This window comes from Barbus barbus, assembly GCF_936440315.1.
Source record: "Barbus barbus genome assembly, chromosome: 41".
Lineage (NCBI taxonomy): Eukaryota > Metazoa > Chordata > Actinopteri > Cypriniformes > Cyprinidae > Barbus > Barbus barbus.
Genome location: NC_136719.1, coordinates 26,319,470 through 26,346,016, shown reverse-complemented (window position 1 = coordinate 26,346,016; position 26,547 = coordinate 26,319,470). Strand labels below are relative to the sequence as shown.

The 26,547-nt window shown below is 40.7% G+C and overlaps 1 protein-coding gene across 2 annotated transcripts; it reads right to left on the bottom strand.

Annotated features, from left to right (window-relative positions):
* Positions 1-4: 4 nt before the first annotated feature.
* LOC306860139 (pregnancy-specific beta-1-glycoprotein 7-like) lies at positions 5-25,744 on the bottom strand. Of its 2 annotated transcripts, none has more exons than XM_079401686.1 (12): positions 25,633-25,744; positions 11,898-12,197; positions 6,036-6,359; positions 4,096-4,401; positions 3,705-4,001; positions 3,448-3,549; positions 3,282-3,331; positions 3,144-3,209; positions 1,614-1,667; positions 1,453-1,512; positions 1,324-1,374; positions 5-706 (listed from the first exon to the last, which is right to left on the bottom strand). In XM_079401686.1, the coding sequence occupies exons 1-12, from the start codon at positions 25,694-25,696 to the stop codon at positions 596-598; spliced, it is 1,785 nt and encodes a 594-aa protein (XP_079257812.1). In that variant the 5' UTR covers positions 25,697-25,744; the 3' UTR covers positions 5-595. The 2 variants fall into 2 exon arrangements, with proteins under 2 accessions (XP_079257812.1, XP_079257813.1); XM_079401687.1 differs by having other exon boundaries at positions 8-706; positions 3,705-3,956; positions 25,633-25,741.
* Positions 25,745-26,547: the final 803 nt, after the last annotated feature.

Below are 26,547 nucleotides of genomic sequence, written 5' to 3'. Positions count from 1 at the left end.
TTGTAGTCGGAGTAATTACATCTCAAGCAGACAGTTTTAATGATATTGTTAATGATATGTTCTTCATTTGTACATTGTTTCTTTAAAAAAAGCATTTTTTTACTACATACAAGAAGCTGAAACCAGAACTTGCTCATTAATAAAATATTATTTCTCTGTCTATTTGAAAATGTTACATTTAATTCAATATTACTTGCCAACTCTTTGTAAATATTTGTGAAATTTACTTGCAATTTCTAAATGAAAATTGTTTCTATGCCATTTTTTTCAGTGTATAATAAATATACATTAAGAAATATTTAAGCAATTAAACAGACACAAAATCCAAGTATAATATAGCTTTATAAGAAATAAACTGAATCGCCCATTCATCTTCAAAATACAAAAATCTTAGAAAACAGATATTTAGCATTTATTCTAAAAGTCATAATTTTTACAAAATGTAAATCAATGACACTAACCATATGAAATTAAGCTAGAAGTAAACATGATAGAAAGCAAATTATGTGAATGTAAAAGCCTTCAAACTCTTTGAAATGATCATAAAACAATAGCCCAGTGCAGAATGTCTGAGATGTTGTTTTAGGTGTGTGTGTCATGCTTTCTCTTCCTGCACACTTGCGTAGACGGTGGCCTCCTCAGCGTGCTTCTGTCGGGATTTTGGTTTGTGAGATTTGATGTGGACTACAGATGAATACGTAACATCCTGCAGAGATAATAAACATATACACAATTATACTTCTGTCATATAGAATGGCAAAATTATAACTGAATGGGTGCCGTCAGAATGAGAGTCCAAACAGCTGATAAAAACATCACAATAATCCACATCACTCCAGTCCATCAGTTAACATCTGGAGAAGACAAAAGATGAAATAAAAGACAAAAGCCACATATTTGTTTAGAGCTGTTTTGTCTTGTAAACGCTGCTTGATCTGTGCAGATTTCTCTCCTGATTCAGACCAGAACACTTTTTCACTGGAGGAAGCGTTATTATGGATTATGGACTTATTTTAGTTACAAAAAAGATCTTAATGATGCATTTATTTCAGCTTTTGTCTTCTCCAGATGTTATCTGATGGACTGGAGTGCTGTGGATTATTGTGATGTTTTTATCAGCTGTTTGGACTCTCATTCTGACGGCACCCATTCACTGCAGAGCATCCATTGCTGAGACACATTTCTACAAACCTGATGAAGAAACAAACTTGTCTACATCATGGTTCTTTTTAAATTCATTTTAGACGTGTAAAGAATTCAAGATGGTGTAAAATTATAAATTAGAGAAGTGTTTCCTAAAATAGTATGGCTGTGTGCATTTACCGGAGTAGATCTGCTCATATCTGCCATAGTCGAATACACCACCTCCTCCTCCTACAGACAAACATGCTACAAATGAACCTTTCAGATGAACTGGTTTTTATAAATGCATGTCCAAAATGTAACACTAACCTTTTTGCAAGGTCTTTTTTTTCCTTTAATATGTGTGACGCTGGAGTAAGTCACGTCATCCTAAAAGACAACAAGTTGTTCACCAGTTGCAACATGCATCTGCCTTTATGTTATATATAAGAACACATTATATGCATGTAGATGTTTGCACAGGCACTGACCTCAGTGGATCGAGCACTCTTGTTCAGTGCAACAGCTGCATATGTCACGTCATCCTGTGTAGGAAATACACTACTTTCAGAAAACACACCCATTGGTTGCATGAATCACAGAAATACACAAACTGGAAAATTTATTTGAGGAAATGAGAAAGAGCTAAAATTAAAAACACTGTTTCAGCAACAATTCATCAGAAAAACAGCTCAATTACAACATTTTCTTTTAACCCTGTAATGCCTGGCATATGAAAAATATTTAAAAAATAGATCAGTTTATTGAACCTTTACACAAAATCTAAATAGAAATATTGTATATGTATTTTATGTTTTGCTTTACGTTTGATCCATCAGGCTTTTATGGCTCATATAGTCTGATACAGTGAGAATATGACGCTCAATTTAAACGTAGTTTAATGCGGTAAGAACGACAACCAGAAAACCAATATACAGTATGTTTTTAACCACACTCCACTTGTCTTATGCACAATTTACTACAAAAACAGACACCATCAGCCATCTGTCACGTCACATTAAAGAGCGTGAAAAAAACACATTATTGTAAGATATATTGATTGTATTTCGCTATAAAACTGACAGAATTTGAAAGCTTAGGCTTTGTTTTATATTAAAAGTACCAAAAGCATAAAGCTTTTTGCTATGGGGGGCTAGTGCATTACACATAATAAATGCAATTGAAGATGTGAAATATTATTTTCAAGCATACTGTCCCTTCAGGTATATGACAAATGCTATGATTTCTGCTAATAATCCAACATATATTCAAATTAGTTGCAGGCCACTGGAATTTCTCCCGGTGTTCCCAATCTGGGCCATTTACATGCTCAAAATCTCAAAATATTATAACTTTAATCTTGCAATTGCTACATAATTCTTGTAATTTTTATTGTCAAAATAGTATTACTTTAATCTCACATTGCTACAACTTTATTCTCCATGAGCTTCGTAACGAATTGCATGCTGCTGCGAGAAAATAAAAGTGCATGGCCACATCTGTATCTCCAATAATATGTTTTAGTAAGATGAGATTGAAATGATCCAAATATATAAGACAATGCAATCCAGTGATGATTGAGAGATGAAGAAATAAACACTCCTCAGATGCGAGATGTTTTGGAGGCTTGTGAAGATCATTCCTCCGCTGAGGAACAGAGAAAGTAAAACTTCTGGAAACAAACGCTCCTCAAAAGATCCTGAAGATCAGATTTGAGACGCACTGATTTATCTAGAAAATGATTGATGGAGAATCAAGTAAAGCTGAGCTGCTTCAGTCCAGTAAGAGTTCATCTGGAGATATGACTGCAGTTATTCTGACCTTTACTTGATCAAAATCAGTCAAGATTTGACAGAAAAAGACACGAGAAGCAGCAGCTGAAGCTGGATGTTTATACAATTACACTAAAAGAGCTTTGACTGGATAAAACAGACAGAAGACATGGAGGAGATTGTGTGTCACAGCAAAGTTTAAATCATTTAGAAACCTTAGAAATATGATACAGTAGCTTTATATGGTACCTGTTGCCGTTTTTCTGCTGGTTTTCTACCTTTAATCTGCGTCACAGTGGAGTACGTCACCTCATCCTACAAACACAAACATTTTATTTGTATTTCATTCATGAATAGTGTGTCATAATCTGGTTATGAACAGTTCACCTCATCATTTGCTCTCTGGATCTCTCGGCTTCCTCTGCTTCCTTTTGTAGCTGCAATATTATAATGACTTTGGTTAAACAAATTTCTTCGTTTTTCTTGGGGCTTTTAGTAATAGTGCACAGTTCATGATTGTTGCAGTGTTGGGCTGTTGTGTGTGTTATCAAACCTCTTGTAAATCTCCAGTAGATGCATCCAGCCACCAGAAAGAGCAGAAAGAGCAGAAATATCAGATAGTACTGATAATTGGGAACATTTATTACAGCAGATTCTGAGAACACACACAAAAATTGTTCACCATCATGAATGTCCTCCTTTATGTTAACAATAACTCAGATGTTTAATTTAGTATCTCAAAGTGACACTGTCAAGCATGAAATATTAATCACTGAAATCATCACTGAAAACTAATCTGAGGTGTTTTACTTGTAAGAGTGAGAGTGATGCGTCTGGATTGATTGCTGTTGACTGAACACACATACAGTCCTCCGTCAGTCTCGGTCAGGTTTGAGATCTGTAAGAAGAGATTATGAGGAGAATCTCTGATCGTCTGGAATCGGCCGTTGATCTCCTCAGCGTCTGAAACCAGCGTCTCATTCACATCTGCTCGCTTCCATTCAAAGTGTTCTGGTTTGGTTTTGGGATCTTCACAGGAACATGGAAGAATCACGGATCCTCCTGCATATGAGGTGTTGGTGATGTGATGTTCAGATAAAACACAGCCTGCAGGACGACAGAGAGACTCAAGAAACACTGACAAAAACATGCTTAACAGTGTACCAGCCAAACTGAGTGACCGAGTCGATTTAAGCACAACCTTTAATGAGGAGTCTGGTGTCAGCGGATGTTTTGTGGTTAATTGTGCATCTGTAAGTGCCCTGGTCATCTTCAGTCAGGTTGGAGATCAACAGAGACAGATTTGATGGAGTCGTCTTGTGAAACATCTGGACTCTGTGTTTATAGCGTGGAGTTTCATTGGACACTTCAGTCCCACTGGACTCTACATGGGTCCATCTGAAGTCCTCAGGTTTGGTGTTTGGGTCTTCACATGAGCAGGACAGAAGCACAGAATCACCCGTGTACTTCGTTTTAGGTTCCCGCTCAGGCGCTGATAATGTGCAGCCTGTAGAAACATACAGTGGGAAACTTGTGTGTTATGGATACTTTTCTTCTGCGGGACAGACTGAAGTACTGAATTCAGACGGATGAAGGAGCAGTTTTGCAGGATGTATTTGCAGTTTAACCCTTTTAACCCTTTAGATATTTTACACATGGAACTTTGGTCTGAAAATCTGTAACAGTGCAAACTGCATATTACAGTTTAACCTAGTATCCAACAAAAATATGTTCTATCAACGTTTTGCTCATTTTTTAATCAATTATCATTAAAACATTATTTCTGAATGTTCTTTGAACATCCAGTTTTTTTAACTTTTTTTTTCTTAATATGTGAATCTTAGGGGAACATTCCATTTGATCATTTTGCAAACATGATGAGAACATTATTTAATGTTCTGAAATAATTAGTAAGATTTAAAAACTGATTTGAGAACATTATAAAAGACCAGATCAGGGTTTTTAAGTAAACTTTTTTTTTTTTTTTATAATTTTAATTTTATAAAAGCAACATTTCTTTTTACTAAAATAACCAAAACACAAATGTAAAAAAGCTATGTAGTATGGTGGCTGAGAGAAATAAGCACACTGCAAATGAAAAAAATAAAACATGCAAATAGAAAACGCACTTGCAAATTAAGAAAACATCTTCATCAATTGGACAAGACATGCGCTGCAAATGCTAACAACACATCCAAATAAAGAAACATGCTGTAAAAACAGAAACACACTGCAAACAGGCACAGTCCACACCAGAAATGTTTAATGGAACAGCAAAGCGACTAACATGGCTGAGACATATTTATCAGTGTTTGCTCTGAAAGGTGAGATTTTTGTTCATTTTAACATCCTGCTCATATGATTCTTTAGCTTTTTTTGGGGGGGGGTATTGTTTACCTAAATAAGCTGATGAAATACACAATTACTGTAACTATGAAAGGTTATGCTGGCTAACTTACTTTTACAACTTCCCTTACAAAAATTAACCATATGGTATCAATTTATTAATTAATAAATACATTATAGGAAAAAAAAAAGGTTACTATAGTTAAACCATATGGTAACCATACACAAATTAACCATGGATTTACTACACTAACCATAGTTTATCCATTTTATTTGTACAACTGTGATTATACAAATGGTAATAAACATGGCTAATTTTCATTTTGTTGAGGTAATGGTGTTGTGGTCTGTTTTTGTATTTGGTTGTGTTGGAAGAATTTGCAGCACATGTGCGGTCAAACTGACGAAGATGTTAGTGCTTGTTCTATTTGCATGTGTTTGCTGAAGTTGCAGAGCGTTGAGCTCTCGGCCACCACAGACATATTTGGAGGGGAAACAATAACTACTAAAAATAACAAAAGCATAAAACAAAGACTTTCAGGATTTTTTAGATTTAAACTAAAATTAAATTAAAAATGGAAAAACTCAAACTCATTCAATATATATATAACTAATAGTATCTAAGTGATATTAAACTTACACTGGACCAGAACAAATGTTTAACTATTAACATTACTGGAAGAATGTTTGTTCATAACTGCAAGAGAGTCTTGCCAGAATGTTAGCCGAAGTTCACCTTCGCATCTCATTTTAAGCTCAATCACTTGTTAATGTGAGAATTGATCACTTCTTCACCTTTAAAAGAGAGACTGAAGCTCTTGTGTTGATTCTCTTTACTCCAGCAGGAATACAGTCCTTCATCTTTCTCAGTCAGGTCAGAAATCAGCAGAGAGAGGTTTCCTGAACTTATATCAAACATGTGAAATCTGTCCTGATAGAGTCGGCTGAGTTCAGTGGTGTTAATGGTCAGGTCTATTTCTCTGTTGTTTGGTAATTTCCATCTGAACGCTTGATCTGGTTTATGACGGGCGCTACATTTGACCAAACAGGACAGAAACACAGAGTCCCCTGAATATCTGCTGATCTCCACTGATCCTTCATTCCCTGATATAGAACAACCTGCAGACATAAAACAGATTAATATCTCATCATATATAAATCATGATAATATACTGTATCTGACATTACAACAGTAAAACATGCTTTGTTGGTTCAATTTAAACTATACGCTTCATCCACTTGAACACACCAGTCTTCAAAACTTGTCATATACTTTATGTGAACATGATATATAAAAGTAATTAATTTAAATCACACGCAGATCCAGCTGAATGTTTATGCATGTATGTCTAAAGAAAATGCATGTATGTCTAAAGAAAATATGCATATGTAAGAGTATAATATATGTATGTAGAGAGTATAATGGAAACGGAAGGCAGGCCAGGCGCAGCCTCAGCCGTGTTACCAGAGACACTTACTATAAGCATCTATGGATTTTTGTGACAATTTAGGAAGTGAATAGAAGTGGGAGGTGGCAGAATCAGGTTAGGGTCAGCGATATTTTTATATTATTTCCATTACTCAAAATTTGGACTCATTGCGGTTTATTTCTTTTTAGATGTTTTTTTTTTTTGTAGCAATATCTGGCAACACTGCATCTCCAGCATTTAAACTGACACGTGTCTACTACACCGGACGCAAAGCGGCCCGGCGTGATACAATATAGAACCTATTATAATGATGCTGTCTACACGGGATGCGGCACAACATGATAAATTCCCGACAGTAAAACTAGTGATCATCATGATATTACAAAGATGCACTGAAGACGGACACGATAAGGAGAGAATAGTGGTGCAAGCAGATAAAATACTGTACCAGAGAACAAATTCATTGTTTGAGATGCTCTAAATACTGGAAGAAAACCATAAATATTGAATTGGGCTGGGGATTATGAATGTATTTCTGAGGAGAACTGTCTTCAGAAAAGTTTTGATGGCATTTTCTTTTCCTCTTACCTCTGTAAAATACATACAGTATTAAATGAGTGTTTATAAGCGTGGAGCTGTGGAAACACTATATTGCTGTTGCTGTTCTATAAGCGCCACCTGCTGTCAGAAAGTGAATTTGTCTTTTCATCAGAATCAGAAAGAGCTTTATTATCAACTGTGTTTACACACACACACACACACACACACACACACACACACCAGTAACAGAGCAAAATAAACAATTAAAGGTGCAATAGGTGATTGTCTTCAGAAACATATTTTGTTATGCTGGTTAAAAGTCTCTTCACATCCTGATAGCAATTATTAAGTGAAGTGGTCTAAATGTATTTATATATTATATTATGTGGAAGGTGCTGGACCAAGAAATGTTCATCCAATCAAAATGCTCGGTCCGAGCGTTTTAATTGGCTTTCCTACCTGCCTGTCAACATATGTATTTTCATACATCTGCGTGGATTCTGGATTCGTCATCAGCACGTTCATGCACGCTTAGAATAGCAGGCGAACATCAACAACCCAATCTTCCTTCCTGGTATTTTAGTACTTTTACTAACTGTGCTATAAAGTTCTCACTGGTGAATGACACATGATGTAGCCCAGCGGTTCCCAATTCCAGTCCTTTTGCATGTCTCTCTTAGTTAACACACCCGATTCACATAACCAGCTCATTAGAAGAGGGCTACCGTGCATGAACTGTGTTCCGATTGACATGCTCCCTACACAGTGTTCCTTGCTCCCTACTCCCTGAGCAGGGAAAATCCGTTGAAGTTTATTTCACTTCGGAACATTCACTCACGGATTTGTGCTGCGCAGCGTCTTCACATACAGACGAAACTTACTAGAGAAGTGTGACATAATATACCTCTGTAAATAAATACTATTTAAATTCATGTCTCGCACACTTTAATGCCCTTTGTATGGTACGCTCGCTTTGAACTGGAATCATGGCGGAATATCTGGTGATGTCCACTTCGCAGGGCACTTATGACTTACGGTCAAATAGAACAACGTGATAAGATATGAAATGTGGGCGCGAGGACTGTAATTGGAAACCGTTGATGTAGTAATTTAAAGGGGTCGTATAATGATATATCCACTTTTACAAGTTGATTGCACTGAGATGTGTGTTTGCAGTGCCTGTACACAACCATCCTATAATTATAAAAATCCATCCAGTGTTTTTTTTTTTTATCTCCTAATACGTTTTCCCTAGTCTCAAATCGAGCTGTTTGTCTTGTGACGTCACAAGATCGGAGGCCCCTCCCACGATTGTTGATTGAAAGGAGCGTTTCAACACAGACTCGCCCTGAGCGAGCCAGTAGCCCCTCACTGCAGAACAAAGATCCAGGGGGCGGGGTTGGATCTACACCTAGGGGGTGGAGATTGGTAGGTTTAGGGGTTGAGATTGGTAGGTTTAGGGGTGGAGACGGGTAGGTTTAGGGGTGGGGATGGGTGGGTTTAGGGATCAGGGGTGGAGACGGGTAGGTGTAGGGGTGGGTTTAGGGATCAGGGGGTGGAGATGGGTAGGTTTAGGGGTGGGTTTAGGGATCAGGGGGTGGAGACGGGTAGGTTTAGGGGTGGAGATTGGTAGGTTTAGGGGTGGGCATGGGTGGGTTTAGGGATCAGGGGGTGGAGATGGGTAGGTTTAGGGGTGGGGATGGGTGGGTTTAGGGATCAGGGGTGGAGACGGGTAGGTGTAGGGGTGGGTTTAGGGATCAGGGGGTGGAGACGGGTAGGTGTAGGGGTGGGTTTAGGGATCAGGGGGTGGAGACGGGTAGGTTTAGGGGTGGGGATGGGTGGGTTTAGGGATCAGGGGTGGAGACGGGTAGGTGTAGGGGTGGGTTTAGGGATCAGGGGGTGGAGACGGGTAGGTTTAGGGGTGGGTTTAGGGATCAGGGGGTGGAGACGGGTAGATTTAGGGGTGGGGATGGGTGGGTTTAGGGATCAGGGGTGGAGACGGGTAGGTGTAGGGGTGGGTTTAGGGATCAGGGGGTGGAGACGGGTAGGTTTAGGGGTGGAGATTGGTAGGTTTAGGGGTGGGGATGGGTGGGTTTAGGGATCAGGGGGTAGAGATGGGTAGGTTTAGGGGTGGGGATGGGTGGGTTTAGGGATCAGGGGGTGGAGATGGGTAGGTTTAGGGGTGGGGATGGGTGGGTTTAGGGATCAGGGGTGGAGACGGGTAGGTGTAGGGGTGGGTTTAGGGATCAGGGGGTGGAGACGGGTAGGTGTAGGGGTGGGTTTAGGGATCAGGGGGTGGAGACGGGTAGGTTTAGGGGTGGAGACGGGTAGGTTTAGGGGTGGGTTTAGGGATCAGGGGGTGGAGACGGGTAGGTTTAGGGGTGGAGATTGGTAGGTTTAGGGGTGGGGATGGGTGGGTTTAGGGATCAGGGGCCGGAGATGTGTAGGTTTAGGGGTGGGGATGGGTGGGTTTAGGGATCAGGGGTGGAGACGGGTATGTGTAGGGGTGGGTTTAGGGATCAGGGGGTGGAGACGGGTAGGTGTAGGGGTGGGTTTAGGGATCAGGGGGTGGAGACGGGTAGATTTAGGGGTGGGGATGGTTGGGTTTAGGGATCAGGGGTGGAGACGGGTAGGTGTAGGGGTGGGTTTAGGGATCAGGGGGTGGAGACGGGTAGGTTTAGGGGTGGGTTTAGGGATCAGGGGGTGGAGACGGGTAGGTTTAGGGGTGGAGATTGGTAGGTTTAGGGGTGGGGATGGGTGGGTTTAGGGATCAGGGGGTAGAGATGGGTAGGTTTAGGGGTGGGGATGGGTGGGTTTAGGGATCAGGGGGTAGAGATGGGTAGGTTTAGGGGTTGGGATGGGTAGGTTTAGGGGTGGAGATTGGTAGGTTTAGGGGTAGGGATGGGTAGGTTTAGGGGTGGCGATTGGTAGGTTTAGGGGTGGGGATGGTAGGTTGGAGGAGTTGGATCTAGATCCAACCACACCCCCTGGATCTTGTGTTCTCCAGTGAGGACCATCTCGAGCTGTCATCATAGTCCGCCATTGTTTATACGCTGGAGCAGAATGGCGTCTAAGCGATCCCGGTGTTCTGTTCTTGGGTGTAATAACGAAGAAAGCAGTCATTTTGATGTTCCTAAATCAGAACCGCTGAGTTTTGTTTTCGAAGGGAATAGTTCCCCCAGATCAACGTCAATTCTTTCATGTTTGCGTGAATCATTTCTCACCAGACTGCTTTATTAACGAGGGTCAGTTTAAAGCTTGTTTTGCCAAGAAGCTGCTCTTGAAAAAAGGATCGGTACCAACTATTCGTGTTCCTGCTGCACCTCCAGAAGTGAGTGTAACGTTTTATTAACCTTTGTATTAATCTTTGCTAATCTCTTGAATGTTTCACCATGAATGTGGCTAAAGTTTACACTAACTTTCATTACGTGAAATCAAGTGTTCATTACGGCATGTTTTCTATCTACGACGCTCTCAATATAATTCATAATTCCATGTTTGTAATGAACAACGCGTTATGGTTATTGTTATTATAAACTGTGTACGCTGTGGTAAAATTAGGGTGGTAACAGTACATTAAGCTTACTTTTGTAGATGGTTTATAACGGTGTCTGTTACGGATTAATAAGTAATAAAAAAAAAAAAGTGTTGTAACAGTTATAACTGCATGAAGATGAATGGCAACTTTAACACAATACCTGCAAAATACTGTTTACATCCTGCAAATGCATATGATTCAAGACTATAAATATTCTCATTTATGTTTTCCAATATAACAACATAAGTTATGTTATGTGATCACTTATTTCATCTTGTTCCAGGTCCGACTCCGGTTCAAATTGATATGGTTGCACAGTGTCCTCAGAAACTCCCGCTGCCATTTTTCCACCAAAAGATACCCTCAACAGTTGTCAAGGCAACACTCCACGTGTGTTGTGCCACGCCCCACAGAGCAGAGGGGCGGGGTGAGCAGAGCTCATTAACATTTAAAGGCACAGGGGCGTGGCTTTGGACGGCGATTGCTGGGAGGGTTTGTACATTCGCTTTCAGTGCTATCAGGCTAAAGTTAGCATTTTCCGAGATCTCCTATTGCACCTTTAATAAACGAAAATGAATAAATAAATAGATAGGCAAGGAGTATGGGAATCGGCCCATGTTAATATAAAAAAAAAATTGCTAATTGGAGTTGGTCACGAAAAATCCTGATCAGTGCATCCTTTGTGCATAGATCTGTAGAACAAGTGGGTATAAGTAACGAACAAGTACAAGAGGAACAAGTAACGATATTTTAAAATTAAGATAAATAAAAAAAATGTTAGGATGAACTGAGCAAGTCTGTACATGTAATTCCTGGTCTGAGAGTGTCTTCCTACTTAAACAGGAAGTAATGGATACCAAAAAAAAGTTAGAAATGTGTGAGAGGCGAAAGTATGTGTGTGAGAGCACCAGAATGAATTATGCTTGTACAGCCCCTCATATAAAACACACACACATATATATATATATATATATATATATATAAATAACACACACACAGTTCTGCTGAAGAAATGGATTGGATTTGAAATCTAGACACAAATATATGAAGTGCAATGAAGTAACTTTTCACTAGTTTGTGACAGATTAAAGTTTTAGCATAAGCATCTTATGTTTGGTTTGTATTATTATGAAATCAAACGTTCCTCACCTTCAACAGTTAGTTGAATAGGGCTGCTTTTGTCAGTCTCTGTTTTACAGCAATATGAGTCTGTGTCGTCTACAGTGAGTCGAGTGATGGACAGAGAGAGATTACTGTGAACCTGAACTCTGTCTTTGTATCGCTGACCCTCAGTAGCATTCTCTAGAAACACTGAGTATTTAAGAGAGCCTGTCTGAGAATCACAAATCCACCACTGGACTCCTGTGTGCTGAGAGTTTATATCACTGCAGGACAGCAGCACAGACTCTCCTGGAGAACAACTGACCAAACCTGACTCCACACCACAACCTACAAAAACACAGACAACATTAAATCCTAGATCAAAATCGAAATACTTCAGAAACAAAATATTAAGTTATCTGAAATGTCAAAATTAAGTGAGTTCATGCTGAAAACATTTTTTTTTCCCCACTGCCTTAAACTACATCAACTACCTCTTTTTAGTTTCACATCTTTAGATTAAAGGATTGGTTCACTTTCAAATAAAAATTTCCTTATAATTTACTCACCCCCATGTCATCCAAGATGTTTATGTATTTCTTTCTTCAGTCGAAAAGAAATTAAGGGTAAAAAACATTCCAGGATTTGTATCCATATAGTCAGTTTCAATGGACTCCAAACGGTTGAAGGTCAAATTTACAGTTTCAGTGCAGCTTCAAAGGACTATAAATGATACCAGACGATAAATAAGGGTCTTATCTAACAAAACTATCGGCCAATTTAAAAAATGTACATGCTTTATAAACACAAATGCTCGCCTGTTCTGCGTAATACGTAATTACGTTGAAAAGGTCACACTTGACGTAGGCTCCATCTCATCTTCTCCTCAAAGTTCAAAATCATCCGACGTCGTTGTTTTGACCTTATAAACTTGAGTTGTAACTCCCTTTTTTTGTAAATGGCATTTGACTTAGTATTTGCACGTTCAACTTGTAAACACTGACTCGGTACTTCCGCCTACGTCAAGCGTAACCTTTTCAACCTAATTACGTATTACGCAGAACATTTGTGTTTATAAAGCATATATTATTGAATTATTTTAAATAACTAGATAAGACCCTTATTTATCGTCTGGTATCATTTATAGCCCTTTGAAGCGACACTGAAACTGTAAATTTGGGTTAAACTTTATTTCGATAGACCACTTTAGACATGCTACTAACTATTAGTAACTTTTTAACTACATGTCAACTACATGTCAACTAATTCTCATTAAATTGCAACTACATGTCTACTAACTCTCAGTTAGACTGTTAGGGTAGGTTTAGAGGTAGTAGAATAAGTTGACATATACTTGCAAAGTTTCTGATAGTTAGTATATTGTATGTTGTGGACCCATAAAAATAAAGTGCTAGGAGATAATAAACAGACAGTCTACTGATACTCTAATGACTGCTAGTTGACATGTAGTTGCAGAGTTACTTACTGTTAGTAGAATGTCTAAAGTGGACTATCAAAATAAAGTGTTACCTAAATTTGACCTTCAACCATTTGGAGTCCATTGAAACTGACTATATGGATAAAAATCCTGGAATGTTTTCATCAAAAACCTTCATTTATTTTTGACTGAAGAAAGAAATACATAAACATCTTGGATGACATGGGGGTGAGTAAATAAGGAAATTTTAATTTGAACTAATCCTTTAACAGGGTTTCTGCAGGTTTGATGACGATAAATTTACAGTGGGGCAAATAAGTATTTGATACACTGCCGATTTTTCAAGTTTTCCCACTTACAAAGAATGGAGAGATCTGTAATTTTCATTGCAGGTACACCTCAACTGTGAGAGACAGAATATATATAAAAAACCTCCAGAAAACCATATTGTATGATTTTTGAATAATTAATTTCCTTTTTATTGCATGAAATAAGTATTTGATACAATAGAAATATAGAACTTAATTTTTGGTACAGAAACCTTTGTTTACAATCACAGAGGTCAGTCGTTTCCTGTAGTTCTTGAGCAGGTTTGCACACACTGCAGCAGGGATTTTGGTCCACTCCTCCATACAGGTCTTCTCCAGATCTTTCAGGTTTTGGGGCTGTCGCTGGGCAACACAGAGTTTCAGCTCCCTCTGTAGATTTTCTATTGGGTTCAGGTCTGGAGACTGGCTAGGCCACTCCAGGACCTTGAAATGCTTCTTACGGAGCCACTCCTTAGTTGGGTTTTATACAAGATGGCGCCACTGTGTTCGGACTCCGTCCAGGCCGCTCCGCTCAGATTGTGCTTTAATTTACTTTTTTACTTACTTTTACTTTCTCTTCTTACACATTTCACGTCGGCACTGGTCACCTATAACAAAGAAACACTTTTGGACATTGGAAACCGCTACACTAACCTGTTCCAGGACACTTTATCTACGAATCCATCGTGGCCCCTGGAGATTCTTCGGAACGCGGAGATAAACAATAACCCCCTGAGGCGACGGATCAAGAAACACTGCGGGAAACGCGCTGGGATTCGAGATAGACTCAGGAAAAGGGCTCACAGTGCTCCTCTTCCGAGCATTCTGCTCGCAAATGTCTAATCCTTGGAGAATAAGATGGACGATCTTAGAGCCAGGATTAGTTTCCAACGGGACATAAGGGAATGTAACATCCTTTGTTTGTCAGAAACATGGCTTTCGTCCTCAGTCCCGGACACTGCTGTAATGCCAAGTGAGAACTTCTCTGTTTTTCAGACGGACAGAACAGCAGAGGCCGGTAAATCCAGGGGTGGAGGAGTGTGTTTCATGATCAACAAGAAATGATATGATCCCAGGAATATCTCCATTCTGTCACGTTCCTGCTTGCCTCATCTGGAACATCTTTACATTACTTGCCGCCCATTTTATCTGCCCCGGGAGTTTTCATCGATCATTGTTACTGCTGTCTACATTCCACCACAGGCAGACACCGGCTTGGCTTTGTCTAAGCTTCACGATGTGCTCAGCGGCTACATTAACAAACATCCTGACGCTGCCGTCATCATCGCGGGGGACTTTAACAAAGCTAACCTCGGATGGGTCATGCCGAACTTTCACCAACATGTATCCTGTCCAACTAGAGGACCAAATACACTGGATCATTGCTACACTCAGTTCAAGGATGCCTACAAAGCCCGCTCACTACCGGCTTTTGGCAAATCAGACCATGCCACCATTTTCCTCACACTGGAATACAAACAAAGGCTCGTTCAGGAACCTCCGGTGCAGAGAGTAGTGACGCGCTGGTCCTCCCACTCAGAGGCTGTGCTGCAGGCGGCTCTTGATGACGTCGACTGGGACATGTTCCGGGCGAGTTCTTCTGACATCAGCGAGTTCACGGATGTAGAATTAAGCTTTGTAAACATGCTAACCGAGCAAGCTACAGAAACAATAACTATAAGAACATTCTCCAATCAGAAACCGTGGATGGACAGAACAATCCGTGCTGCGGTTAACACACGCACTGCCGCTTACAATGAGGCAGGGGCGTGTCTAGAGCATTTTAAATGGGGAGGCCAGTCTGGGGCACTCCCTTAAAAGGGGGTGGCCCGGGGGGGGGTTGGATACACGATGTTAATAGGCCTATATTATATAGGCTATTAATTGCACAGTGTGAGATTCATTGGTCCTCACAGAACTTTGTGAGATCGCGATGAACAAAGAGTGACAGCTTTATTGGTTATGAGCACTCTTTGCGAGCTTTCTAAGCAATCCATTTAAAATGTAGAACTTTTTTTTTTGCCCACACACACGTTGCAAAGTTTTGGGAATGACATCTGCATATTTATGCGGGATTCGCTCTCGAAGTAGCAGCATATTGATAGCAATAGAAGGGACAAAATATGTGAAAATGTGCATTAAGAGAGCACCCCCACTTATTTCAGAAGCAGCCTTGGTGATTATTTCTGGAACCTGGTTGATATGCTTCTATAACTATATACAAAAACAACAAAATACAAATGTACTACATAAAATAATTTAATAAATGCATATTTACAATTTAAGCACTTAACTAAAATAAGTATTAATAAAATTAATGGTCACACTTTATATTAGGTGGCCTTAACTACTTTGTACTTAAAAAAATAAGTACAAAGTACTTATTGTGGTGATATTGTATTGCAGAACATTTTTGCCGCTATTGAGGTGGGATATTGGTAAGGTTAGGGACAGGTTTGCTGGAATGGGTAGGTTTAAGGTTGGGTTAAGGTGCAAGGGATTGGGTCAACAGTGTAATTATAAATATGTTATTACAGAACTTAATTACAGATGTAATTACATATAGGTATTTTTAAAAATATAAGTACAATGTAAAAACATGCATGTACACAGTAAGTGCATTGTATCAAATTATTAATTTAAATGTAAGTACATAGTAGTTAAGGCCACCTAATATAAAGTGGGACCAAATTAATAACTAGAGAAGGCTAACTATATTCAGCTTGCTTCCATTTAGTGAGAAAAGCCTACTCTTCACTTGAATTAGAAAAAAAAAAGCTTTTCTGGTCTTCAGTTATGCGAGGAATGGTCTTCAGTGATGCGAGGATAACTCAGATATTGTGTGCTATACTCACAATATCTGAGTGAGACCCGAGCCAATTCATAAAAGAACAATGTAGATTTAAAAGCACACGTTCAGTTTTGTGCGAGTGAAGGAAATCCGCTTGCAAGTGGAGAGATTCGTGCTCACGCATTACATGATCGCGTAACATTATGCGCTCTCGACATCTATCATTTAGATCACACTAAAATGCCTAAAATGAAAAAAGAAGAGAAGAAAGCGGCCCTAGGCAGCTGCCTACACATGCCAAGATACGCCAGATGCAGTTAGAAATTAACTAAAAACAAGCCTATCGCAAGACATCTGGTAGGGGGTAGACACGCCCCTGCAATGAGGCTCTTCTGACCGGGAATATGAGCGAGTACAAAGCATCGTGCTATGCTCTCCGACGCGCAGTAAGAGCCGCCAAACACAGATACAGAGAGAGAATTGAGTCTCATTTCCAGCTCAATGACTCAAGACGGATGTGGCAGGGACTGAGGACCATATGTGCCTTCGGAAACAAATCCTCCGCGGAGGTGAGAGCAGATCCGTTGCTGGCCGACGAGTTAAACACTTTCTACGGCCGCTTCGATTGCAATGGCGGCGGCGCGACTCTGCCGTCCAGCACGTCAGGAAGCAGCAGGCAATAGTCATGAAGGTTTTTGAGAGACTTGTAAAGAGCCACATTTGCCCCTCCATACCCGTTACTTTGGACCCTCTTCAGTTTACCTATCAACCAAACAGATCTACTGACGATGTCATCTCTCACGTCCTCCACTCTTCCCTCACACACTTGGACAGCAACAATGGGAATTATGTAAGGCTGCTATTCATTGACTATAGCTCAGCTTTCAACACTATAGTCCCCATCAAGCTGGCATCTAAACTCACAGACCTCGGCCTAAACTCCTCACTCTGTGACTGGATTCAAGACTTCCTCACCGGCAGACCTCAAGTGGTGAAAGTTGGCCAGTTCACCTCAAACCCCATCACTCTGAACATAGGAGCCCCACAGGGCTGTGTCCTGAGTCCCCTGCTCTACTCTCTCTACACGCACGACTGCGTGTCCTCTCACAGCTCCACATCTATTATCAAATTTGCTGATGATACTGTGGTTCTGGGCCTCATCTCCAACAACGATGAGACCGCATACTTGGATGAGGTAGAGAGTCTCACATCATGGTGCCAGGACAACTGTCTCTCTCTGAATGTGAGCAAAACTAAAGAGCTGATCATGGATTTTAGGAAGAGACAGCAGCAGCCCTACACTCCTCTTATGATCAGTGGGACCCCTGTGGAGAGGGTGAGTAGCTTCAAGTACCTCGGTGTAAACATCTCCGAGAACCTGACTTGGACTACACACATCCAAACGCAGGTTAAGAAAGCCAGGCAAAGACTGTACCATCTGCGACAGCTGAGGAAATTCAGGGTCTCACCAGCAATCCTGAAAACTTTCCATTCAGGGACCATAGAAAGTGTATTGACTCAGTGCATCTCAGTGTGGTATGGAACCAGCTCCAATCAGGACTGCAAAGCTCTACAGAGAGTTGTGCGCTTAGCTGAGCACATCTCAGGGTCTGCTCTCCCCTCTCTGCAGGACATCTACCTCAAACGCTGCAAAAATAGAGCTGTTAAAATCATCAAGGACTCAAATCACCATGGTAACCGTCTATTCACTTTGGTAAGCGCTTCCGTTGTCACGGTACGCCCCGGGTAAAGGCGTGAACAGACGTAGACAGGGTCCAAATGCAGGTAAGGTATTTATTAATATAAATAAAGGCCAACACGGCACAACAAACACTTCAAAACAATGGTAGACGACATGGCAAGACAAATAATGAACCCAGGCAGAGTAGTGGGAGAGGGGATACTAAATAGTCAGAGACAAATGGGAAACAGCTGTGGGTGTCCTGAGTGTCATGATGATGCGGCAGGTGTGTGTTATGTGGCAGGTGTAAGTGATATGGGAGATGAGTCCGAGAGAACGGGAGATGGCGGCCTCCTGTGGCGCCAGGGAGGAGTGCAGGACCCGGACTCGTGACACTACCCCTCCCTAAAGGAACGGCTTCCAGACGTTCCATCAACCGCAAAAGTCTGGAGGGAGGTGGAACAGGGGGATGGTGAAACAGGGGGAGGGATGGCGGGCCAGGTCCGTGTAGAGGTAGAGGGCCTGGAGACAGAGGCCGAGCAGGAGACCGGGGCGGATTCGGAGGGTTGGACCAGGGAGACTCCAGCCAGACAGGAACTCCAGCGAACGGCCAGGGTGGGACCGGAGGAACAAACCAGGCAGGCACCGCCGCCTCGGGAGCGCTGAGAGCGAGACCAGCTGTCTCGGGAGCTTCGTGAGCGAACGCCGCGCTCTCGGGAGGAACGGGAGCGATCACAGCTGTCTCGGGAGTTTCGTGAGCGAACGCCGCACTCTCGGGAGGAACGGAAGCGAGCACAGCTGTCTCGGGAGGAACGTGAGCGAGCACAGCTGTCTCGGGAGGAACGTGAGCGAGCACAGCTGTCTCGGGAGGAACGTGACCGAGCACAGCTGTCTCGGGAGCTTCGTAAGCGAACGCCGCGCTCTCGGGAGGAACGTGAGTGAGCACAGCTGCCTCGGGAGCTTCGTGAGCGAAAGCCGCGCTCTCGGGAGGAACGGGAGCGAGCACAGCTGTCTCGGGAACTTCGTGAGCGAACGCCGCGCTCTCGGGAGGGTCTGAAGTGAGCTCCGCTGCCTCGGGGACAACATCAGCGGGCGCCGCCGCTTTGAAGAAGCCTGAAGTGAGCTCCGCTGCCTCGGAGACAACATCAGCGGGCGCCGCTGCTTTGAAGAAGCCTGAAGTGAGCTCTGCTGCCACGGGGACAACATCAGCGGGCGCCGCCGCTTTGAAGAAGCCTGAAGTGAGCTCCGCTGCCTCGGAGACAACATCAGCGGGCGCCGCCGCTAACTCTACCCTGAGGCCCGAGCCGCTCATCCACAGAGCCAAGTTAATGTAACTCTCCAGCGACTCCTCGGGGTCCCAGTAGGGCATCAGGGTCTTGAAGGGCTCGGCCAGGCCTCCGTGAAAGAAGACCATGAGGCAGGTCTTCTCCAATGCCGTCTGCCGAGCCAATCCTCTGAAGTCCCTGATGTAATCCTCAATGCTCCGGTCTCCCTGGCGGATGCCAAGCAACCTTCCTGCTGGACCCATGATTGCTGGGTTCATTCTGTCACGGTACGCCCCGGGTAAAGGCGTGAACAGACGTAGACAGGGTCCAAATGCAGGTAAGGTATTTATTAATATAAATAAAGGCCAACACGGCACAACAAACACTTCAAAACAATGGTAGACGACATGGCAAGACAAATAATGAACCCAGGCAGAGTAGTGGGAGAGGGGATACTAAATAGTCAGAGACAAATGGGAAACAGCTGTGGGTGTCCTGAGTGTCATGATGATGCGGCAGGTGTGTGTTATGTGGCAGGTGTAAGTGATATGGGAGATGAGTCCGAGAGAACGGGAGATGGCGGCCTCCTGTGGCGCCAGGGAGGAGTGCAGGACCCGGACTCGTGACATCCGTAGCCTGATGGCAAAAACTGAGAGAAGCACCCGGCTGCAGCCTGCAGATTGAGGTGGGGCTGCACCTGGGGCGGGGCTGCACGTGTCGCCCCGCCCACAATGCTTCTCATTGGTTAGTGGCAAAGTAATGACGTAGATCGAGGCGGAGCTGCAACTGGGGCGGGGCTGCACATCTCGTCCCACCTACAAGGGTTCTCATTGGTTAGTGGCGTCAAGTCATTACGTCGATTCTAGCGGTTTTTCATTTACGTTCTTCTTGGCTGCATGGTGAGTACAGGCGAGCTACGTCTCTTGTCTAATTTGTTTAATTACAATTTTTAATTCTGAAGTGCCGTTTAGTGTGTTGTTAAAAGGAAATGTAAAGTAGTTTCAAAATAAAATCGCATAACTTTACACACTCAGCCATGTCACGCAAGGTGTAAAGGTCTGCTTTTAAATAACCAGGTCTGCGTTTCCCAAAAGCATGGCATAATGCTGCCTTCACGTTCTATCGGAAATTTAATAATTTTCATTATTGAAGTTGTAATTACGAGCTCATCCCATTAAGGTTTTGGAATGGTAGGGCGTTCATGTGCAATATTTACGAGAGCACTTGAAGGCAGCATTAGAAAGTTAGTGTGTGGTTTTAGTGGGATTATGAATTTGATATAGTGTTCCCAAAATAAGCCCCTTAAAAATAAATACAGTGGCAAAACTGAACCAGCAGAAGTAATATAGGACACGTTCATATTAACAATGGCTATACAAATTTATTGTTTTTCTGTGAATAAAATGATTAAATGTTAATTATTTAGATATTATTATAATAATATCTAATACTGATTCTCTGTATTTCCTTCTGTTTGCAGATCATTGTCATCCCCACCCCTCCATCTCTCCTCTTTTTTTGTTGTTCCTCAATTTATAACCCAAAGGCTCTTTTAAGAGCCATTACCCCTTGCAAAAATGCACAAAACGGTGTTAAGCAAGGGGGAATGTGAGCAGTATTTAAAAAGCTGCACTAGTGAGTGCCCATTCTGCAGTTACTCCAGTATGCCAGAACTGATGTATTATCACATCAAAAATCACTTTCAGTGGGCAGTTCAACATCATGGTGAGTTTAACTGTCTTTTGCTTATCTCACTTTATTTAAAGTATAATATGGTGCTGAACCAGCCAGCAATGCACTGTGCATGCTTCGGATTTAATTGCTTGTGAATTTGTAGAAGAATATTTAATTTTAAGGTTCAGGTAAACTTAATTTTCTGCATTGCGCACATTGTTGCTGAAATCACAAAAAAATGTGCTTACACATGGATGGTGCTGATGAAAATTCTGTCTTGCGACTGTCCACTGTCCAGAGCAAAATGCAAACAAGTGAAGGTTAAATTTAGGCAATTTTCAACAAACTTATTTTCTTTTGTTTGCCCTTTCAGATTTCACCATTTTAAAATGTCGGGCAAAGTCCCACTTTCACTGCTGCTATTGTTCAGCGACTGTAATAACTCGGGCAAATTTGCTGAAGCACATTGCCACCCATGCTTCACCACCAACCCAGCCTCGGTCTTCCTCGGCCCAGCAGACGCCGCCTCAGTCCTCCTCGGTCCAGCAGACGCAGCCTCAGTCCTCCTCGGTCCAGCAGATGCCGCAGACGCAGCCTCAGTCCTCCTCGGTCCAGCAGATGCCGCAGACGCAGCCCCAGTCTTCCTCGGTCCAGCAGACGCAGCCTCAGTCCTCCTCGGTCCAGCAGATGCCGCAGACGCAGCCTCAGTCCTCCTCGGCCCAGCAGAGGCCGCCTCAGTCCTCCTCGGTCCAGCAGACGCAGCCCCAGTCTTCCTCGGTCCAGCAGAGGCCGCCTCAGTCTTCCTCGGTCCAGCAGAGGCCGCCTCAGTCCTCCTCGGTCCAGCAGACGCAGCCCCAGTCTTCCTCGGTCCAGCAGACGCAGCCCCAGTCTTCCTCGGTCCAGCAGACGCAGCCCCAGTCTTCCTCGGTCCAGCAGACGCAGCCCCAGTCTTCCTCGGTCCAGTAGACGCAGCCCCAGTCTTCCTCGGTCCAGTAGACGCAGCCCCAGTCTTCCTCGGTCCATAAGGCCTCATGAGTATAAGGTTGACTTTAAGTAATCTTGCTTCTTGCTTTTTCTAAAGCACTGGCATGGCTAACATAATCTTAGATGTGCATATGAAAGAGTTCTGTTTTGTGTGTGTTTTTGGATACAGGTGTTGTGAACTGGGGAAAATGGAGTGAAACATCAAAGGCTGAATTGCGGGTGCCTTTTGAAAATAAAGAGTGTAACACATGTAAGACCTTGTTCAAATCCTGCTCGGGTTTTAAAGGTAATGGGAAGCGTGGTTACCTGAGAGGATTCACGACAGCATAGAGGACCCAGACTGCTGTTTCATGTGCCAGTAAAGTGTATAAAGAAGGAAGGTTTAATGATTAAAGGAGATTAAGTAATAAAGGAAGAAAGTGTGTAAAGGATGTTCATGTTTAACCAGACATTTATATGTACAAAAAGATGTGTTATATACAAATGTACAAATTTCACCTTTCTTTATCAGAATTAAACCGTTTCATACCTAAATAAATAATTGTCTTGGCATGTTATTCATATACAAACAATGCTGATATTTTTACCATAAGATTTTCATTATCAATTAAATCCATAAATTATTAATTTGGTAACAATATGGTTCATTAGTTAACATGAACTAATAATGAACTGCACTTATACAGTTAACTAACATAAATAAACAATAAACTACTGTATTTTCAATAACTAATGTAAACGAAGATTAGTAAATACAATAACAATTGTATTGCTCATGGTTATAGTTCATGTTAGTTAATACATTACTGTTTAATGAATCTTATTGTAAAGTGTTACCATTAATTTTAATAACATCTTAAGGCATGACACTTGCTGAGAATATTTAACTTTTATTTAAATGTTAATAATACATGTAACAGTAAAGCATACTGAAATTAAAATAAAAAACGACCATAAATAACTTGTAAGTGGTAAATGACCAATACACATGAATAGAAATAACTTAAACTTAAGTTGTAAATAAACTATATTTGTTGACATTGCGACTGCAATGAAGTCAAAAGCAGTAATTGGATTGGATTCTTGCTTGGAAATGTACATAAAATGAAATGTTTTCCAAAGATTAACAAATTTACAATGTATTGTTTAATACTATATAAATTTACCAGGTATAAGTAATTAACGGGTTCACAGGTTTGTTTTATATAATTATGTATTGCTACCAATTATGTTTCAACCGCATTTCCTGTTTACCGCGGCGTCGACGTCATTACTTTGCCACTAACCAATGAGAAGCATTGGGGGCGGGGCGACACGTGCAGCCCCGCCCCAGGTGCAGCCCCGCCTCGATCTGCAGGCTGCAGCCGGGTGTACTTGAAAACTGAGAGACTTAGGAGGAGCTTCTTCCCCCAGGCCATCAGGCTCCTAAACTCTAACTCTGTGTCATAACATCACTTGACTCCATGTAAATATCACTATATCAATAAGCTATTCATAATTTTTTCTACCTCATATTGCTGCTATTTAAATACCCTGTATAACTTTTTTGCACATTCTTTTGCACATTCCTCTTATATTATTATTTAAGTCAACAACATACTGACCTGCACATTTATATTTATATTTTTTATCTTTTATTTTATTTTATTCTTTTATTTTTTTCTAGTTTTCTTTTTCTTAATATTTGTATACTACATAATTGCACTGTCCTTGGAGCGGACCTGACTTACATTTCACTGCTGGTTATACTCTGTATAATTGTGTATGTGACGAATACAAAAAAAACTTGAATCTTGAAATCTTGAATCCCTTGCTGTGTGTTTGGGGTCATTGTCATGCTGGAAGACCCAGCAACGACCCATCTTCAATGCTCTTACTGAGGAAGGAGGTTGTTGCCCAAAATCTCGTGATACATGGCCCTATCCATCCTCCCCTCAATACGGTGCAGTCGTCCTGTCCCCTTTGCAGAAAAGCACCCCCAAAGCATGATGTATCCACCCCCATGCTTCACGGTTGACATTGACAGTCATCTTGAATTTCTTCCATTTTCTAATAATTGCGCCAACAGTTGTTTCCTTCTCACCAAGCTGTTTGCCTATTGTCCTGTAGCCCATCCCAGCCTTGTGCAGGTCTACAATTTTGTCCCTAGTGTCCTTAGACCGCTCTTTGGTCTTATAGTCTTGCCCATAGTGGAGAGGTTGGGGTCTAATTGATTGAGTGTGTGAACAGGTGTCTTTTATACAGGTAACGAGTTCAAACAGGTGTAATTAATACAGGTAATGAGTGGAGGATAGGAGGGCTTCTTAAAGACAAACTAACAGGTCTCTGAGAGCCAGAATTCTTGCTGCTTGGTAGGTGATCAAATACTTATTTCATGCAATAAAATGGAAGTTAATTATTTAAAAATCATACAATGTGATTTTCTGGATTTTTAAAAAAATATTCTGTCTCTCACAGTTGAGGTGTACCTATGATGAAAATTACAGATCTCTCCAATCTTTGTAAGTGGGAAAACTTGAAAAATCGGCAGTGTATCAAATACTTATCTGCCCCACTGTAAGACTTAAGACCAAGTAAAGAAAATGTTTAGTGATAAATTGTCATGAACGCCATTATGTTCTCTAAATGTAAATGTCTAAGTAGCACACACTGAGTTGTATTAGCAAATAGTCTGAAAATATGACTTCCAACTGATCTCCATTCATTTTTAATTATTCTTACATAGAGTATATATTAACTAGAATATAGAAACTTTTACTGTACCTTCTGAAAACAGCAAAAAGTGCTGTTCAGCATCAGTATTTTTGTCTTTTTTTCCAACGCAAATATCTAAAGATTCTTAAATCAAGATACATTTACAAGAGTAAAGTTACATGAAATAGGAACTTGTTTTCTGTGAAATTAATCAAAATTAAGTGAGTTCATGATTAAAACAAGAAATATCTGTCAGTGAGGTCAGAAAAACGTACTTCATTCAAAGGGAAAGTTTTAAACCTACGGAAAGATATTTGTTCTTGTTTTAAACAAACTCACTTAATTTTGTTCAGTTTCTCAGAAAATATTTTGCATCTCAAGTCTTGATTTAAGGATGTTTAAGTATTTGAAAACAATACTACTGAAGATATTTATTCTTTGCAGTGCAGAACATTATGATTTTTTGAATTTAATCTGACTTTCTGCTCTGCTTTAAGACCTTTTAAGGCATTCGTTTGTGTAAGGGTTATTTAAGACATATTTAAGAAAGTAATTAAGACCCACAGAAACTGATTAAATGAAACATCCATGGTCGTTTCAAAAGAAACTTTTCATATTTATGATGTTAATGAACAAACTAGTAATTAAATGATTTATCAGCTGATATTTGGCCATTTTCTGATTATCAGTCCATTTCTATTCCCATTTGACCAATGAACTGCAGTTATATTTCAATTGTTTAACAATCTACAAACGTACATAAATATAACAATAATTTAACATGAGTCGTCATTGACTCTGACTGCTACATTCTATTAAAGCAGTAAGTAATGGAAAGCTTGAGAAAACAACAGCAGAAACAAACAGCTAGCAGACTGCAGTATAATGCGTTTCAGTATCTGATGTAAACCCGTGTCTGAAGTCACTCATACTGATGTTCAGTCGTACCTGTTGTGAACTGAAGTCCAGAGCAGAGCAGAACAACACACAAACACATCACATCTGAAGCCATGACTCTCTGAGCGTCTCTCCGTCTCTTCCTCTGATGGACAGTCGATGTCTCATCTGTTAAAAAAGAAAAGAAAAAAAAGAGAAGTATAAGAGGTATGACTATTTACACCATAGTCACCACATCCTGATAAGTTCCTCCTCTGTTCAAAATGATGACTGGGAAATATGTATATTTAACCAAAAAAAAAAAAAAACCTTGAGACTGAGGCAATACTCAGTGTTTGTAAATGCTTACATATTTCAAACCTGTAACTCTGGCAGATATTTTACTTGAAATAAAGTAAATTTTAACTGAAAAAACTTATTTTATATTAAATGTAAAAAAAAAAAAAAAAAACTATTTAATTTCAGCAAGTTGCCAAGGCAGCATTTCTCCTTTTCATAGTTAAGTTGATGTACTAAAATAACTAAAACAACTAATAAAAATACAGACATTTGAAGAAAACAAAAACTACTACTATTAATAACAATAATAGCTAAAGCACATCAAAATTACTAAAACTTTAACTAAAAATAAAAACAATATAAAATTCACAATATTAATAAAAATTATAAATAGTATCTTAATCATGCTAAAATAACACTGAATAAACATAAAATGTCTTCACAATGCATGAATGCAATTTTCCATGTTCATGAAGACAATTTAGTAATTGCTGTAACGTAATAATAAAAACATAATATTAAAATGTAATTTAAAGAAATAGTTTAATTTAGCTCAAAGGGAATCATTTATGATTTTATAGGGATCTGAACAGAATCAGTGTTACGGCCGTATAACAAACTCTGCACTGGATATTAAAATCCAAAATATAGTGAAAACACTATTAAACAGCACAGTAACTAGATCAG